At 35.4% G+C, this 18020-nt stretch overlaps 1 protein-coding gene and 1 long non-coding RNA gene across 29 annotated transcripts in view; one reads left to right on the top strand and one right to left on the bottom strand.

Annotated features, from left to right (window-relative positions):
- Window positions 1-2559: 2559 nt before the first annotated feature.
- Window positions 2560-4590, bottom strand: LOC105835384. The gene is made up of 2 exons (XR_004965094.1): window positions 4359-4590; window positions 2560-3517 (listed from the first exon to the last, which is right to left on the bottom strand). It is a non-coding gene; the product is annotated as an uncharacterized LOC105835384 (long non-coding RNA).
- Window positions 4591-4692: 102 nt separating this feature from the next.
- The window catches only part of LOC105835380 (myosin heavy chain, muscle), a 47607-nt gene continuing 34279 nt past the window's right edge, over window positions 4693-18020 (top strand). For 4 of the 28 annotated variants that reach the window (XM_012678599.3, XM_012678600.3, XM_012678597.3 and 1 more), the window contains exons 1-8: window positions 4696-4758; window positions 7523-7934; window positions 11852-11995; window positions 13824-13980; window positions 14322-14554; window positions 14960-15023; window positions 15681-15779; window positions 17693-17796. In XM_012678599.3, the coding sequence (XP_012534053.1) occupies window positions 7728-7934; window positions 11852-11995; window positions 13824-13980; window positions 14322-14554; window positions 14960-15023; window positions 15681-15779; window positions 17693-17796 (1008 nt within the window). In that variant the 5' untranslated portion in view covers window positions 4696-4758; window positions 7523-7727. Of the gene's footprint in view, window positions 4759-6628; window positions 6647-7522; window positions 7935-11639; window positions 11784-11851; window positions 11996-13823; window positions 13981-14321; window positions 14555-14959; window positions 15024-15680; window positions 15780-16285; window positions 16390-17692; window positions 17797-18020 lie in introns of those variants that run through there. The other 24 variants (XM_012678610.3, XM_036294040.1, XM_028191554.2 and 21 more) reach the window with 15 other exon arrangements.

Here is an 18020-nt window from a genome sequence, read left to right as displayed (position 1 = left end):
CCATAAATTATGTATCGGTAATGCTCCATTTATTATTGTTTACTTACAAGAGGGTAATAATATTTAGTAGGTAGTTATAAAATAAAAATTTTAATTTTCTTTTAGTTTTCTTTTTCTCTAATTTATAGAACAATAATAATTATTACATTATAATAATTAAAAGAAAAAGATAAAATTATATACAAAACAAGAAGATATTCTGAGTAAAAAAAAAGTTTTATGAGGATCGTCTCGTTTCCACATTTTAGTTTCCCATTCTGTCGGCGCGAGATTTACCAACTTGTTTGTTTAGTTTTCGATCTTCTCACCCCCCCAAAATTGTATCGTTAGTTTAACGGGTAGCTACCGTTTGTTCGAAAACCGCTGAGCTCGTGCCAGACGTCGCGAGAAAACCCATCGATAAATCGCGCCTTGCGCGCCCGCAAATTGCCGTTCGCTAGATGATTTAAGTCTCAGTCATGCGAGACTTCAATCACATTTATTTGCCAAGCGTGGATGATGTCATTTTTCATCACTTCTGCTTACTGGATTCCAAGATCCGATTTAAGGAAATCCGGTTTAAATTCGAAAGAAAGATCATGCTCCAATTATGATGAATTATTGGCCGTTTTGGGGATCATTGTCGCCCACACAGAACATAATATGTATTACATATCTAATGGATATCCTCAACAGATATTGGGGATATCCATGAATATATAGGAAATATTCATTAGACATGCTATAAATATCCAGATGTCCGCAATATGCAATCTAATAAATATCCATAGAATATGTAGATCGATATCCAGTCGACATCTATAGAATATCCAGTGGATATCTACATAAATATCCACTAGATACTGCTATGGATGTCGATTGGATATTGATTTATATATCCCATGGATATTTACTAGATCTTATATTGCGGACATTTGGATATTTATAGCATGTCTAATGGATATTTTCTATATATTCATGGATATCCCTAATATCTGTCAAGGATATCCATTAGATATGTAATACATATTACGTTATGTGTGGGAGGATGTCATAAAAAATCATCAAAAGTGGGTGAAGGCCCGTCGAGCATGCTCTGAGAGGTCCTGTAGTTACCACAGAAACACTCTCGTCGCTGGGGAAGTCTAATTTTAGACTTGTTTCTTGCACTGCGAGTGATCCTTATATAGCGTGATTGTTGCATCTTACTTCCGAGTTGCACGCCGCTCTATCGGCGACGCCGCGCACTACTCGGCTGGCGAGTGCACGGCGACCGAATATCTAATGGATATCTTTAGTAGCTGTTTAGTGGACGTGGATATGTGGACAACGCGTGGATATCTAATAGATATCCTTGGTAGCTATTTGGTGGACGTGGATATGTGGACAACGCGTGGATATCTAATAGATATCCTTGGTAGCTATTTGGTGGACGTGGATATGTAGACAATGCATGGATATCTAATGGATAGCTGTTTGGTGGACATAGATATGTAGATAATGTGTGCATATCCATTAGATATCCCTGCTAGTTATTCAGAAGATATAGATATTTAAGACATCTATTAGATGTCTACTAGTTATCCATAATAGATATGGACATTATATAGATATGTAGATATTTATTAGATATCTATTAGATATTTTGTTCTGTGTGGGCGGTGATCTCTTTTGGAAATAGATTTTTCATAAAATAAAATCAAATTGAGAAAAATATGTAGAATAGAGTAGAGTAAAATAGAATGGAAAATTACAAAATTTTAAATACCTAATGCATGAAAATATAGACATGTAAAGACAATGTTATTTAACGTATTCTTAAATAATATTAAGTATTAAAAACAGTATTACATTATACAGAATGGATGAGAGAAAGAGAGAGAGAGAGAGAGAGAGAACAAGAGAACACTAAAGAGCGATAAAAATTTTATAGACATTTCTTTTATAATTTACGAAGCTAGATATCTGTCTATGAGAGTACGTAAAACACGCGTGTTTTTCACTTGAGAATTCTTGTACTATCTTTCATCCGCTAATTTTACACGCATCATGAGATAAGTCATGCGACAACAAGGGGATTAAAGCGGCGGATGGAGGGAGTGGGGATGGACCTAAGGTTTTAAATGATTCAGAAGCTCCGCTCTTTTCGCCTAGCCTCGCACACGCTTGGCACGCACCGACTGTCCGATCGTAACTATTGTCGTTCTCCTGGCACGCCGACGTCGGTCACCCACGCCCGTGGAATAAGAGCGTTCTAATGACGCGCGATCGTCCATAATGATTTTACGTAATAATCGAGCGAGCAATCGCCGCGGCCCTGGGCGAGTAGATGATAAGCATCGCATGAATGAAAATTCCCGGGTCTCTCGCGCGAAAATGGCTATCGGCACGCAAATGGAAATTATATGTATATCTAGTATATTGAAAATAATAAAGCTATTAATGAAAATATATACTATTAATAAGTTAGAACATATAAATTAAATTTTAGTAAATATATTTATTTAATGCAAAACGTATAAATGTCCATTTTGTTTTTTTTTTGTTCTTTTTTTCTTCAGTTATAAATTAAGTTAAAAAATTCTACAAATATATCAAACAAGAAACGTTTACAGAATAAAATTATTAAAATATCGTACAGAATAAAATTTCAGAACGATATTTCACATTATGCTATTAATTTTTGCAAATAATTAGCTACTCTCATTGATTATGATGAGTTAACGGAAGCAATGAATTTCTCGACCTTACGACACATGTCATACGCCCAAGGATCGTCGTCCTCGGCACGTTTCTTCCTGTCGTTAATGAGAACTGGAATAGGTCCAATTTCTCCGCAAGAAAATTATTGCACTACACTGAACCATTACATTTCGAGGTCACATAAATGCAGAGAAAAACGCTGCAATTTGCCTTAGAATAAATCTTAAAAAATTAAATTATTATACTGGAATTTATATTAGCTAATTAGATTAATTTTTTTTATTATTAAAAAATGTTCTAATGGTTACAAAGTTTCTTGTATAAAAGGGATTATTTTTAATACCATAGTTTTTCTATAAATGTCATAATAATATTTTCTTGCCGACATTAATAAGAAAAATTTGTTTATACTACTTTGCCGTATATACATCTTTCGATTGACGTCTATTTCAATGCACTTGGGCGCATCGTGTCGATCGGGACGATGACGGCATGGACGGGATGGAATTCGGTTTATAGCTTTGCCCGGCAAGCGTAAATATTATTCCTGCGGCGGTTTTATGTGGAAAACGTCAAGGCCCGCCGCGCGACCACCGTGCGAGTGCAAATGAAGAGATGCCTACGGACTAAACAAAAATGAACGATTACAAATGAATATTTGTCGATTTGATTAATGTAGTGAGCGCTTTACCTTTGACCCCTTTGACGTATATGAGACGGAAAGCATTCATCGCTGTAAACCTTAGGTTCGTACTTGTGGCGAGTCGTTCACGTTCATTGAAGTTAGCAACGTTCGTTCACGTTTGTTCGCGCTCTATGCTCGATCTCAGTACACCTGAAGAAAAAACTTTGTCACGTTCAACTTGTATGTACATATATAATGTCATACGCGCCAAGTTTTTATTCTCAGACATTTCAATTTATCTTAACGATCTTTTTTGAGATGTCATCCATTCTCGTCGTAGATACTCATATCCGAATATTGATCAAAAGTGTCTACCAGCAATTGAAGAAAAAAATGAGAAAAAAACAATTAGAAAAAAGAAAAAAAATCTTTTCTTTTAGATAGTTTCTTAAATAAATTTTTTTATATTAAGATTCAAATAATCAGTTTCAGAATAGTCAAATATTCTGAAATACTTTATTAAAAAATTATATATAAAGAGAGAGAGAGAGAGAAAGAGAGAGAGAGAGAGAGAGAGAGAATAAAAAGAAATGATTTGTAATTGATATAAATATTTAAATAAAACTTTTAATAGCTGATGGCTATTAAGTTTTAAATTGTTCAGGGTAAAGCAAATGATAATGAAAAAATGCAGTATTGGCTATTGGAATATACTGCAAGGAATTAGAAGAGACATTATGCGAAAGCTCGTTCAATAATTGTCGACATCGATACAGATTAATCAAAACACAATAGAAAAAGAACAAAAGAAAAATGGAAGCGGCATTGACCATTTATCTCGATCGATCGACTGTCCGATTCATTTTGACGTAATGGATCACGAGCGAATCATCACTATTCACCAGTGCGCATCCCGAATTACGTTCACGTTTACCACGTGCGCCCTCCACGTGGTTCGCTCTTCTTTCCCTTCCTTTTTCTCTCCCCTCCCCCTCTCTCTCTCTCTTTCTCTCTGTTTTCCTCCCCTTGTTCGTCTCTCCTCGACAATCACCAAGAACGATGGAGGAGCCGAAGTGAAGAAGCGAGCGCACCCTTCCAAAATTCCGCCACCTCTTTCTTCCATTTCGAGGTTTGCGACGGTCGCCATGGCTGGGGGCAGCCCGGAGTACCCAGCAGAGGGATGGCCGAGAGAGAGGGGACCGGACAGCGATAGGACCTCTTGCTTCAACGTCTATTTTCATCTCACTCGTCGGCGTCGCGGCCACCCCTTGTCGCACCGCGTTCTCGGTATCATCGTCCGCCTAAAAAGGTAGATTGGCTGTGGAAGTAACGCGATATGCGATTCGTCGGCCCGTTGGGCCAATCGACCAAGGCGTTACACTCTAGGATCACGTTGCACGCGCTTATATTGGGAGCCCCCGCTCGTTTCCCCGACAGAACGGCTCTCTAACGTAAGTGCACCACGTCGCATCGCGTCGCGACGCCGCCGGCTTCTACTTTTTTTTTCTCTTTTCTTCTTCCTTTCTTCTCTTTCCTCTCGAAGGACAGAAGACGGAAAGTAGCGAGAATACGTGAAGAACGGAAGTGGATTCTTATCGTGTATTGGAACTGCGTGATAAACGAGGGTGAAACGCGTCATCGCGACATCGCTACATCGGAGCTCGTACACTTACCCCCGCGCTCGTTCACAGAGCACTAAGGGTTGACACGCAGCAAACTCACACATACACGTGTGCACACGGTACCGATGATAAGGAACGAACGAGCGGAGTTAAGATTGTTGGGGCTTAGGACCGCAAGAAACTCGCGAGAGGACCGAGTTTGGATGGTCGTGCTTCTTTTCTTCTCCGGGAGAATCGTGTGTGTGTGTGTGTGTGTGTATGTGTGTGTGCGTGTGCGCTTGAGAGATTGGGCAAGGAAATCGTCGGAAGTGAGCGGAAAGTGGCTGGAGAACGGACCCTGGTGATCTTTCGAGGGAGTGAGTTTCGAGCTTCGTCGACTCTTGGTGAAGTACTCGTGTGAGAATCCGACGACGAGGTGCGACTGGGAGAATTGTGCCAGGAACTTATTTTTGAGGAGCTTTTTACCTGTGTGTGCTTACGATCCCCCGGACGGTGTATGGATATAGTGTTGCTTCTTTTTACTTTTTTTCTTGTCCTTTTTTATTCCCCGTCTTCCGATTCGACAGGAGGAAGGAAGAGCAAATTTCCCGGTGTCGATCAGGAAGTCGACCGATCAAAAGGTTTTTTTTTGGAACCAACGATATGCAAACACTAGGGATACCATTGTTAAGTTTGATAAAATATCTCCCAGCATTTGATTCAATCTTATTTTAAACAAAATTTTATTCGTGCTTGTGCATTTTAATTTTATAAATTTTTTTTCTATATTTATTTGTAATTTATAGCATTATATAAATGTTCAAATAATTATTAAATAAGTTAATTAAATTGATACAAATACAATTAAAAAATCGGTTTATTAAAAATTTACTGTCTTCATTTTAGGAATAAAAAAGTTGTACTTTATTTTTTTAGACAGTTTTATTCAACAATAGAAGAAATTATAAAATTCTTTGTTTTAATTTTTGATTGTAAGAAATATCCTAATTTCTTTAAAGAATTTTATGTTATTTTATCAAAAATGTAATCAAAAATTGGAGCAGAAAAATTAATTTAATTGTTATCGTTTAAAAGGTTGAAAAATGAAATCAATTTTCTCTACACGAATTATTTTTGTTTCAAAAATTTATTTTTAATTTTAGAAAACTATAAATTTTATAATCTATTCTTTTTATTCTTTGATTCTAGTGAAAGTTTTGTTCGTTGAATATAAAAATTGAAAATTTTTAATTTAAAGTTTAACATTTTAATGTTTCTTTTGATTTTTTTCTTCGACAATATTGTTTTCCATTATTATTCATGTTTCTAAGTTTTATTTCGTTTATTATTTAAAGTTCTCACGCTTTTTCACAATATTTTGTTAAAACTTACGAGAGAATGTCTTGTATACATCTGTCGCATGTTCCTTGTGTTTCACATCCACTTGTTCGAAGAAACGAAAATATCGAACTTCTTGTAACGCGATACATCGCTCTTTTTGGTCCGATCGCCAGTGTCGCTTCATGTCTGCTCCATTTTGTATTCTTATCTGATTATGCAATCCTATCGTACTCTCTTGACTCTTCTTCGCGACTCTTCTTCCGTGGTGCACGCATAATCGTTGCGTCGAGTAGTAGTGTCAGTGATACATACCGACATCGTATCGTGTTCGATAAAAAGGCTCTTTACTGCCTTTGCAACGTTTCTAAAACATTTTAGTGAAAGAGAAAAGCCGGCGGTTGTCTACAACAAAATCTAAAAATCATTAAATTTTACTTTATGAAACTACGAGACTTGCAATATCAGCTGATGGCGACACAATCAATTTGAATAATGTCACATTAGTTTTGATACTAGTTTTTTCATTGATAAACGTCTAAAATCTTATTCGAATCTTGTAACACTAATTTTAATGACACGTTTATTTTTAATAATTAAATAATAATAAAAAGTGTATGTGATTGTTATTAAAGAAATATGTTTAGATATTTGTTAATATTTATGAATATTTTGATTAACTTTGAACTAATTTTTTTTTTTTTAATAAATGTATTAATAAATTTTTTATAAGAATTTGATTGAGACAAAAAGCTTTTCAAAAATTAGTTTTAAAACTATAAATTATTTCAATATTTATTTCATCACGTTATGTGTTTATTATTTCTATTTAATTTAATTTAAATAAACATTTAAAGATTTAAACGAATAATTTTTATTTAGACATTAGGTACAAAGATATATTAAAAAATTACAACGAGCATATTTCTTTAATATTGTTTATCACAAGATAATTAAAATATAAGGTATTTGTCAAATTAAATTAAGAATGGAACTTACATATGGTTAAAAGTAATTTCTTTTAATTAATCGAATCTTAGTTAATCTAAATAATATAATTAATTGCAATTATTTTATACGAAAAAGAAATCTTTTTCAAAAACTCAAAAGAACTAAAAGAGATTGAAAACTAAAAAAGAAATTGAAAACTAAAAAAGAAATTAACGATGTTGGGCAGTTTCTTGCATTAGATCTGATATATAACAGGCCGTGATTTCATAAAGTGAACCCCGGATAAATCGGGTGCGCCGAAATGTTCTAACCGATCATTCCCCAGGGCCGCCCAGAACGTGCCGCCAGAAGTAGTCCGTCCGCCGCCGAACCAACAACAAGCCCCGAAGGCAAACGACAAGAAGAAGAGGAACGGTCCTCCCCTCCCAACGTGAAAGAAGAAGAAGAAGAAGAAGCAAAACCACAGGAGGAAGTCCGTGAGTGCCACGGCATCAGTTTACTGCCGTTAGAGCCCAGAAGAAGAACCGAAGATGCCAGCCCCGAAGCCCCAGGAGGGAGAGGATCCTGATCCGACCCCATATCTCTTCGTCTCTCTTGAGCAGAAGAGAATCGATCAGACGAAACCCTACGACGCGAAGAAAGCATGCTGGGTGCCCGACGAGAAGGAGGGCTACCTCCTCGGCGAGATCAAAGCCACCAAGGGCGATGTCGTCAGCGTCGGCTTGCCTGGCGGCGAGGTGTGTACTAGATATTGCCGTGCACAAACGCATCCCTGACCTACTTTTTCCTATTGCTCCAGACAGTCATTAGATTGCTTGGAAAATTGATCCCAATAGAACTCGCTGTTTGTAGTAACTTTCTATTTTGTAACTTTGCGAAAATTTAAATTTATGAAAGTCACAATGTGACACAACATTTCAAAGAGCACGCAATCCTAAGAAGAGAAAATTAAAATTAAAAATTGGCTATATTGAATGTCATTCAGGCAATACTCATTTTTTAAGCTATCTGAAATGGGATCTTACATGATTTTGTGTTTTTTGGATACTGGTATACAGAAGATAGAGAAATTTGTTTGGCGAAATTAGCAGAAGCGAAATTCTTGGATACAATTAAACCTATATTTAATTTATATTTAAATTAAATTCAAATCAAATTATATTTAAATATTAAATTTATATTTTTAATTAAATTTATATTTAAATTATATACTTAACGTTTTGAAATCTTGGGTGTAATTGTATTTACATTGTAAGTTTTATTATAATCTTATTTAACTCTAGTGTGATGAACAATTCTATTGTTTATCAAACTAGAGTTGCATTTCGTGTTCTGAAATCACTTTAACAATAATATATGATATTAATATTTTACGTATAATAGAGATCCTAAATAACATAATTCAAGTTTTGATTAAATATTTCTAATTAAATAATTATCTAATTAATCATATCTAATTAAAAGCTACAATAATCATAAGTTGATTATCTATTTCCATTAACATACTCGATTCAGATATTTTTTATGAGTTAGAAGGTAAATATTTTTTAGTGAAAGGTTGCTTTATCATTTTTATACTTTTATCATTTTTTCTATCTGTTCTAACACAGTTGTTAATTAAATAGTACATACACGTTGAATGGTAATTTAACAACCGTTTCGCGATCAGTCTACATAGAAAATAACGTCATCCGTCCAAACGTCTTCCTTTCGTACTGTATATAACATCGCTTTTTCTATAAATTCTCTATAAATTTTTTTAATTGAAAATTGGATTTGGAACATTTAAATGCACGATCTTACATCATATATGTAGACGTCAACAAATTTTTTGCATGTTACATAAATTTTGTAAGAAATGGCAAATATCACAAAAAGGGAAATATGAACTGAATTCATCAAATAAAGATCTAAATTAATTTAAAAGAAATACATTGATTACTCAATGAAATTGTTTGCCAAATTCCATTTTACCCTCGTTTCTCTCTCTTTCTCGCTTCCTCGAACTAGACCCCGAAAGTGACGTAACACTTTTAACAAAACAAAAAAAAAACGTTCACGCGGGATTCGCGTACGCTCTAAGAAGAAGGCGTCAACTCAAGAGTGCGTTCCGATTTTGCCGGATAAATTCGTCCGCTCGCATGATTTTTGGGGTGCCGAGGGCCGACGGAAGGGGACGTCTGTTTACGGCACGGTGATTTCCATCGATCGCCATGGAAGGATCGAGGCGCGATCTCTCCCTCCGCTTGGACGATTTTTTAGCCGGCTCGACCGAGGGAGACAGAAGGAGAGAAAGAGAAAGAAAGAAAGAGAGAGAGGGAGAGAGAGAGGGGGGATTTGCTGGCTTCTATATATATAAAAAGAAGGGAGAGGAACGGGGATCTCGCTGACGATCTATTTTCGGAGAACAGAAAACTGGTCGCAAACCGCTGCTGCTGCTGCCACCGTCGTCGTCGTCGTGGTCGACGACGGCGACGATGACGACAACGTCAAGCACTTACGACCTTCTATCACCCGGTCCGGTCCGAAGGTGTAGGCTTTCTTTTCGGACGGAAATAAAGTCTCTCTTTCGAGCTTGAGGCCTGTCAAAAAGTGCATTACGTAAAGCGCAGCTTTCCGCCATCATTTCTGGCAACGGAAATATACAACGACGATCTGTCTTTAGACGGGACGCATTTTTCTTTTCATTTAGAACTTCCTTCCCTTGCTTACCAAGCGAGAATTTATATTCGTGAAAATTTTTAACTTGAAAGGAGAATTTTATTGCATACTATATTTTTGTTTTACCGAAAAGACTTTAAGTTTTTGCAATCTAATTCCGTTTGGAAGAATACAGATGGCAATAATGTAAATTTTATTTAAAAAAAATAAATTTAGAACAAATACATGTTTGTTAGTAAAATTGGCGAATGTAGCGACTGATAAAATTCCTAAGAAAACTTTTATTTGGAAAATCTTAATTCCTTGAAATATTGAAATCTTCATAATCAATATTATATCATATTTTATTTTGCAAATTTTCTGTGCAAAGAGTTCTTCTTTTGTTTTAAGAAGTACGTAATTTGAGAAATAAAAGGTTTTAATGATAAATGAAAGGAAGACGTATGATTGATATCTATATTGATATTTGCCAGAATATTTTTCATCAAATTTAAATCATATTGATATATTGTTCAATAGACTCTAATTATATTACCTAACAAAGTTTCAGCATTTTTCGAGGCTTTCAAATTTTTTCTGCATTGAATGTTGCAAGGCAGAAAATTGAAAAATTTATTTTTTCAGACGTTAAAATTAATTTGCAATTGTTTTAAAGAAGAAATTGAGCATAAAATGTTTGTCAGATTTTTATGGCACTTTTTATTCTTTTCTCTTTCTCTCTTTCTCTCTCTTTCTTCGACTACATTGTAATCTGATAATCTAATGTTGTGAAACGTCTTTAACGAGAGATCTCCATTTTAAAAGTAATATAAAATTATATATAATTATACATAATTTTATTAGCTACAGCTTAGATATTATTTATTATTGTTTTTCTCTCTTTTTCTTTTCTTGTTGTCTATATTTAAATTCCATATTTAAAAAATAAATAAATTTCTATATGTTATCGATCATAACGTTCTACATTCCAAATATAAATTGTTTTGTAATTATTAGTCAACATTAAATTTACTAATTTTTTTACTTTGAACGAAGATATCATCCCGCTATTCTCACCTTCGCATTCCGTCCCCGAGATAAACTCACGAACAAACGGCCTCAATATCCGCATCTCTGCGTAACACACGTCGGTTACATAATGGTTCAGCAAACCCGTGTCGCGCCGTGCACGTCGCCTCGTTACGACTATATGCCCAAACGCTATTGTTAGAATCATCGTTGCTAGCGCCTGGCGTAATGATAAGCCGAAACGCCACTTCTCGAAACGCGGGTCAACGTATTTTTAGAGCAGCGCGGGGACCGAGAAAAACGCTGCGAGAGAGAGAGAAAGAGAGAGAGTGAGAGAGAAGTGAAGAATAGGGGTGTCGTTGGTCGTTGCCAAAAAATCTTTTTACGCAATGCAACCATTGAAGAAAAATGGCGTGTCTTTCCGCTTTTTATCAAGAAGACGTAGAACAACAAAATTAATAAAAAGAACAATAAATATTTTATTTTAATTATTAAGAAAGTTCTATAATTATTTTCTTGTCAATTTCTGTTATTACTCATCAATTCAATTTAAGTTTTTTAATTCTCCGTTACCCTCGCAAATTTAAAAGATTGAGATATCTTGATTTTATAAATTTAAGATAAAAAAAGATGTCTTCAATAAAAATAATATACAACTTTTGGCGTGTTCTCTATCTCTCGCTTTTAATTGCGAGAGATCGATAACAGAATTGTCTAATATGTAAAAATGACAAGAAAAGAGAGACAGAGAAAAAAAGAAAATGCTCGCGCAGACGAAACAGTTCCGCAAGGACCAGCTGTCCCAAGTGAACCCGCCGAAATTCGAGAAAGCCGAAGATATGGCCGACCTGACCTACTTGAACGAGGCGTCGGTGTTGCACAATCTGAAGCAGCGTTACTACGCCAAACTGATCTACGTAAGTCGATTGTCGTGACCACTATGCCACTAATGCGCTTTTTTTTCTCCTTGGGGGGTCGATGACAGACTAAGGACTTCAAGAAGGACCAGCTGCAGCAGGTGAACCCACCCAAGTACGAGAAAGCCGAGGACATGTCCAATCTAACCTACCTCAACGATGCTTCGGTCCTCCACAACTTGAAGCAACGTTACTACGCCAAGCTTATCTACGTAAGGTTCTTCGCTCGCAATGGGGAGATGCTCGCACCCTCCCTCCTCTCTGTCCGAGGATGCGGAGGGCTTTGTCTGGCTTTGTCTGGCCTCGAGTGTCCCTCTTCTACTTGCGAGCTTGTCGCCGCGTTATTCTCGCGACATTACCCTTTTTTCCTCAAACTTTTCGTGTTGTTTCGAAGGATCCGGTTCGTCGCTCAAAACGCCAGGACGCGTCCCGCGACGTCCCGAAGGGTCCTTCGGCTTTACACTCCGTTCGACATCGGCGACAAACGGCTCGCCAGAATGCACGGATCTTGTGCAGGAGCGTCGTCGCAACGCAGAACAATATGCAACGACGTCTCTATTTTTTTTTTTTTTTTTTGGATAATTCTTTCCCTCTGCTAAATGAGAATCTTTTGTTCGTTCGACGTTTCCACCATTAAAGAATGCATGACTTTTTCCTCGTTTATTTTTTCTTTTTTTTGGGGCGAGGATGACGCCGTTATTAAAGCACCGCGACATGCTACGGCGTCTTCTGGCTTTTTATCGATTTAAAAAAATTATTTTTAATTTTGCGCTTACTCCAGACTTCCATCTGGAGATGCATGATTTTTTTTCTTTTATTTTTGAGGGAATAACATCGTTGCGTAAAACACACTGACGTGCCGCGACGTTTTGTGATTCTTCCATATTTGTGAAAGTTATCTTTTTCCTTTCGAATAGAAATTTTCGATCGGTTACCGAGAGAGATCTCTCCGAATAAAAAAAATGTCAAGCAAGACATATTTATGCCTTGCCACACATTTTTTTGTCCTCTATTGGGGAGTATTTCTTACTTGGTCACGATATTCTCTTCGATTTAACTCGTACAAGATGTGCACCAGATTGTTCTTCTGTGTTTCTTTCCTGAATGTTACGTTCACTATATTTAACCACGCCCCAGGATCCACATGCTCACAAAGTGGAAATCCCGAAGGATGCTCTTGTTTCGAGACGCAGGTCGCATCCGCGATGGAAGATGGACTGTTCCTCTGCATCGTTTAATCTTTTAATTTTTTGTTTTTATATATATGTACATAAATTTTATCAATGCCATCGATGATGCCGGATTATTTTTTGTTAAATTAACATAACATATTAGTGTTATAATACATTATAGTTATAATACACTATAGTTTTCATATAGTATAATGAGTTATAGTACATCAAATTAAATTATATTTATCGATCTTTTGAATTTAAAAGAAATTTTATAAGCTTTACAGACATTATATTAAATTATATATACGACGTGATAATATATATTATTTTTGCACAAATTTGAACAAAAAATAATCAGAAACTATCGACGACACATTTCGCAGACGATAAATTTTAACTGTTCGAAATTCGAGGCAAAATTTGTATTATAATAAATAATCTTATATATGTCATGCAATATGATTTAATTAAAAAAAGAATTTTTTCTCTAAAATTATAATATTGAACAATCTACAAAATTCACAATAATATTTTATTTATTGTATTATTATTTATTTTATTGTTATATAAAGAAATTATAAGTTTTTTAATATCTAAATTTTATGTTTTTACGTTGTATTCATAAATCATGTTGATTGTACAATATGTAAACCTTTTTGCCGAGTTTAGAAAATTCGAATAATTTGAATTTGTTAGCGACAGGTTTTTTGTGCACGTTATTACGATTGACTCTTGTACGGGCGAGACTGATCGCACGCCGAGATTCAAGAAATCTTCGTTCCGGCAAACCATAGAGACCGGCCATGGAACGTTGCTTGATGCCTTTACTAGATTTAATTCTTTAAATGATCGTTGATCTTTGCAGACCTATTCCGGCCTGTTCTGCGTGGCTATTAATCCCTACAAAAGATTCCCCGTGTACACCCATAGGTGCGCCAAATTGTACCGCGGCAAGAGGCGTAGCGAGGTGCCACCGCACATTTTCGCCATTTCTGATGGAGCCTATGTTAACATGCTCACTAGTACGTAAGAATGCACATTAACGTTGCTTTTGAAAAAAAATCGAAATATTTAAATTAATTATCCTAATAACACACTTAAACTACACAATTAATTATTTTGAAACAATTAAATGAACTGTTAAAACAGTTCATTTAATCTTAAAGATTTTTTCTCGTGAAATTGGAATAGATTTCAATTTTTTTTAGAAAACGCAATAGAAGAATATGGAAAATAATAATTAAATAATTGAATATCATTAAAAAGTTTTATAATATGCGCTACGATTTAAAGATAAATTTTTGCTGATTTTTGCATCATTTTGCGTATTATGTAAAATCTGTACGTCTGTCATCCCTAACAGATAGCGAGAACCAGTCTATGTTGATCACCGGTGAATCTGGTGCCGGAAAGACTGAGAACACGAAGAAGGTAATTGCGTACTTTGCCACCGTCGGCGCCTCAACCAAGAAGGAGAAGGAGGCAGATTCGAGTCAGAAGAAGGGCTCTCTGGAGGACCAAGTTGTTCAGACCAACCCTGTACTGGAGGCCTTCGGTAACGCCAAGACCGTCCGTAACGATAACTCCTCTCGTTTCGTAAGTGTTTCTATTTTAACGCGCCTAACGTACGAAGCGTTCAATAGGATAGAATGGCCATTACTGTATCTAACTGAGAGATAAATAATTAATTGCGTACGAGAAAATCCAATAACGATTTGAAAGACCTAAACGAGATAAGAGGGCAGTTGATTGCAAAATGATTGGATCCCTCAATTTGAAAATATAAACAATTTTTATATTATTACAATCTTACAATTATTATTTCATTATTTTGATACTGTTTTTTAACTTTGTCGTTTAATTAGACTTTTGGATACATATATGTTTTAATTTTTAAGAGAGTAGATACATTTGTTAGATATAGAGAATATTGTTTACGACGATGATATCGTTTGTTTAATTAAATATGAATTAATTATTCTGTTGTCTCATTTTGAATAGGGTAAATTCATCCGTATTCACTTCGGCCCTTCTGGAAAACTGGCCGGTGCCGATATTGAAACATGTGAGTAATCCATCCGACATATTCTCGAAGAGAATTTGCTGGCTTATATCTCGAGGAAGAAATCGTCATGCGGTTGTTAATTTTGCACAGTTAATCACGTCCGGCATTTAATAGTCACGTCAAGGTGACGGAAGGCGAAACGCATTTATTATCGTCACGATGCAAATGCGCGCTTTGGAGGCGTAGTTGGCGTCAATTCACGATTTACACCGTCGTTCACTCATTCTTCGATTGCATCCGGTTATTTTTGCGACCGCCCCTTTTCGTATCGTTTGGCTTAAAATCCGCTCGCGTCATCGTCGTGATTTCCTTGCTCAATCCTCGCGCTATAAACGACATGAATGGCGCGTGTAACGACACACAACACACATATATATCTTAACTCGTGTTTATTTCACTAAGAAGAAATAATTTCGTTCAATTTTTAATAAGCGTGGTCAATTATCATATTAATTATTTTTTTGCGTAATTAACTTTTTAATTTTTAATTGAAATTTCATTTGACATCTTTACGAGATATATGTTCTTTTTTTCTTTGTTAATGTTTCTTTCGTTCTTAGTGAATTCTTTCGTATAATTTTTTTTACAAAGAGACATAGAACATATTTCTTTTCATGTAAAAAATATATTTCTTAAATATAATGTCCTTTTTCTTAGATTTGCTGGAGAAGGCTCGTGTCATCTCTCAACAAACCCTCGAACGTTCCTACCACATCTTCTATCAGATGATGTCCGGATCAGTCAAGGGGCTGAAGGGTAAGATCGCCAATATTCCGCGAGACAAAAAACTCAAATTTGAAATTTAAACAGAATTTGCACATCTATTTTCACAAATTATATTTTCCACCTAGGATTGACGAATCACTGCTACCTCGAGAAAAAGAAAAAGATTAATATAATTAAACATAGGAAATTAATTACACATACTTGTATATGACGTAGCAATATCGATAACGATACAATAATATTATCGGTAAAGAAATTAATTTTTCTTTCGCTGAATTAAACGTAATATAGATATGATTAATTAACCAGGCAGAGATAATATGTTGATTTTCTCGAGGTAGCGATTTTTTTTCGGAGCATTCGTAAATGCTCGTCGATTAACGAGATCAGATCAGGAAGGTGAGACAGGTATTGCGGAGCCTGGATGAGAGAAATGTTTCGTGAACGATCCGGGATGTAATCGCTTAAAGGGTCGTCCCTTTCCTCCCGTGTACCAGCATAACTTCTCACTATCAAATTATCCTCATTCCACACAGAGATGTGCCTCCTATCGAACAACGTCAACGATTACTACTTCGTATCTCAGGGCAAGACAACGATCCCGAATGTCGACGACGGCGAGGAGTGTCTGCTGACCGACGTAAGGACCTGACGATGACGAATATCGCAGGATTCTCGCCTCTCGTTTATCTTTATTATCCTTGTACATGATACCCTAGACCCGGTTGCTGGCGGTTTTCTTGGATTAACTGTATATTACGTTGCCTGAAGGAACTGTAGCAGGCAATTTATAACGCCTCTAGGACGGGGTATTGTTGGAGAAGCGTGTCTGTCGAGGCCGATTTTCTCGATTGGACAATGTAATTTAATATTTATTAATTTTATATTGTATTTATTGTCCATCTCAAATGAAAGAAATTTAATCATCTATTTGGTTTTGCTAATAACTTTGAAATAAAGAAGATATAAGAATTTGGCAAGATTACAGAAATTTTAATCAGTAAAAAAGATTGCTGATTCCAAAATTAATGAAATTCACAATTTTTTTTAAATTTTGAATTAAATTAATTAAAAAAAAAAAAGATAAATTAGACATCATTAAATTAAAGCTAGTCTGATAAATTGGAGAAATTTTATTTGAATGCAATAAGTTTTATTTATAATTTATTAACATTTTTCAGAAGAAAGATGAAACAGAATTATTATTCCACAGTAGAAATTCGATAACGATAGGCACGTATCTCTCGTAGAATAGCGTGTATAGTAGATCTAGTATAGTAGATCTCTCTGCTACAAAAGAGAGAGAGCTACACTTTGTATATAATTTCATTCTCCTAGCAAGATGTAATACGCAAAGGAAGCAGCGGTATTTTACAGAGCTATACCGTAAAAACGTATTTTTAGCATAGCGAGTATTCTGAGTACCGACATTGACATCATGTGTAGACAAAGAAACCATTTTGTAAGTCCGTTTAAATTTTCAAAAAATTTAATAAAGTGGATTGCCATAAAATATTTACAGAAACATTACATGAAAGTAATTTTTAAAAGCTGACAAAATATTTATATACAAAATTTACATACGAAATATTTATATACAAAAAAATTTATATACAAAACATTTTCAAAAAAGACATCTTAATTATAACTAAAAATAAAGGAATTTTTTGAAAAGTCTAGAAAAAAGATGGGTGGTTTAATGGTTTCTTCGTTGAGCTAAAACCCCTGATGAACACAGGTGGCACTTCCTTGTTGTTATCTCCTTCGCAAATAATTCCTTCACTTTACAATGCAATTGAGAGAACCCGCGAACTCGCTAGGGTTCATAGATTTCCTGTAGATACGATATCTCCCTTAGGTAGTACGATGGAAAGCCACCAGGAAACATGGCCCACCATCGGTTCTAACCACCCGCATGTTTTTTTCTTTTTATCACCCTGTAGCGATGTGTCTGCTGTCCAACAACATCACCGACTACTACTTTGTATCGCAAGGCAAGACAACGATTCCCGGTCTCGATGACGGCGAAGAGCTTTTGGTTACAGATGTAAGTGCAACGATCTGGACCAGTCGGCGCCAGTAATCGCATTAATTAAAAAATTCTACTTGAGATGAACAAATTAAATGAACTTCTATTTTTCTCTGAAATTATTTTATATGAAAAATGATATAACATATACTTATGCAATATGTACTTTTATATTTTTACGCTTTGTTGCATTTTAGATTTTACATGATATTAATATTATTTATCGTAGTGAGAAATATTAT

The sequence above is a fragment of the Monomorium pharaonis genome, chromosome 11, assembly GCF_013373865.1.
Source record: "Monomorium pharaonis isolate MP-MQ-018 chromosome 11, ASM1337386v2, whole genome shotgun sequence".
NCBI lineage: Eukaryota > Metazoa > Arthropoda > Insecta > Hymenoptera > Formicidae > Monomorium > Monomorium pharaonis.
The sequence above is the reverse complement of the archived record's forward strand: the minus strand, read 5'-3'. Positions and strand labels throughout refer to the sequence as shown.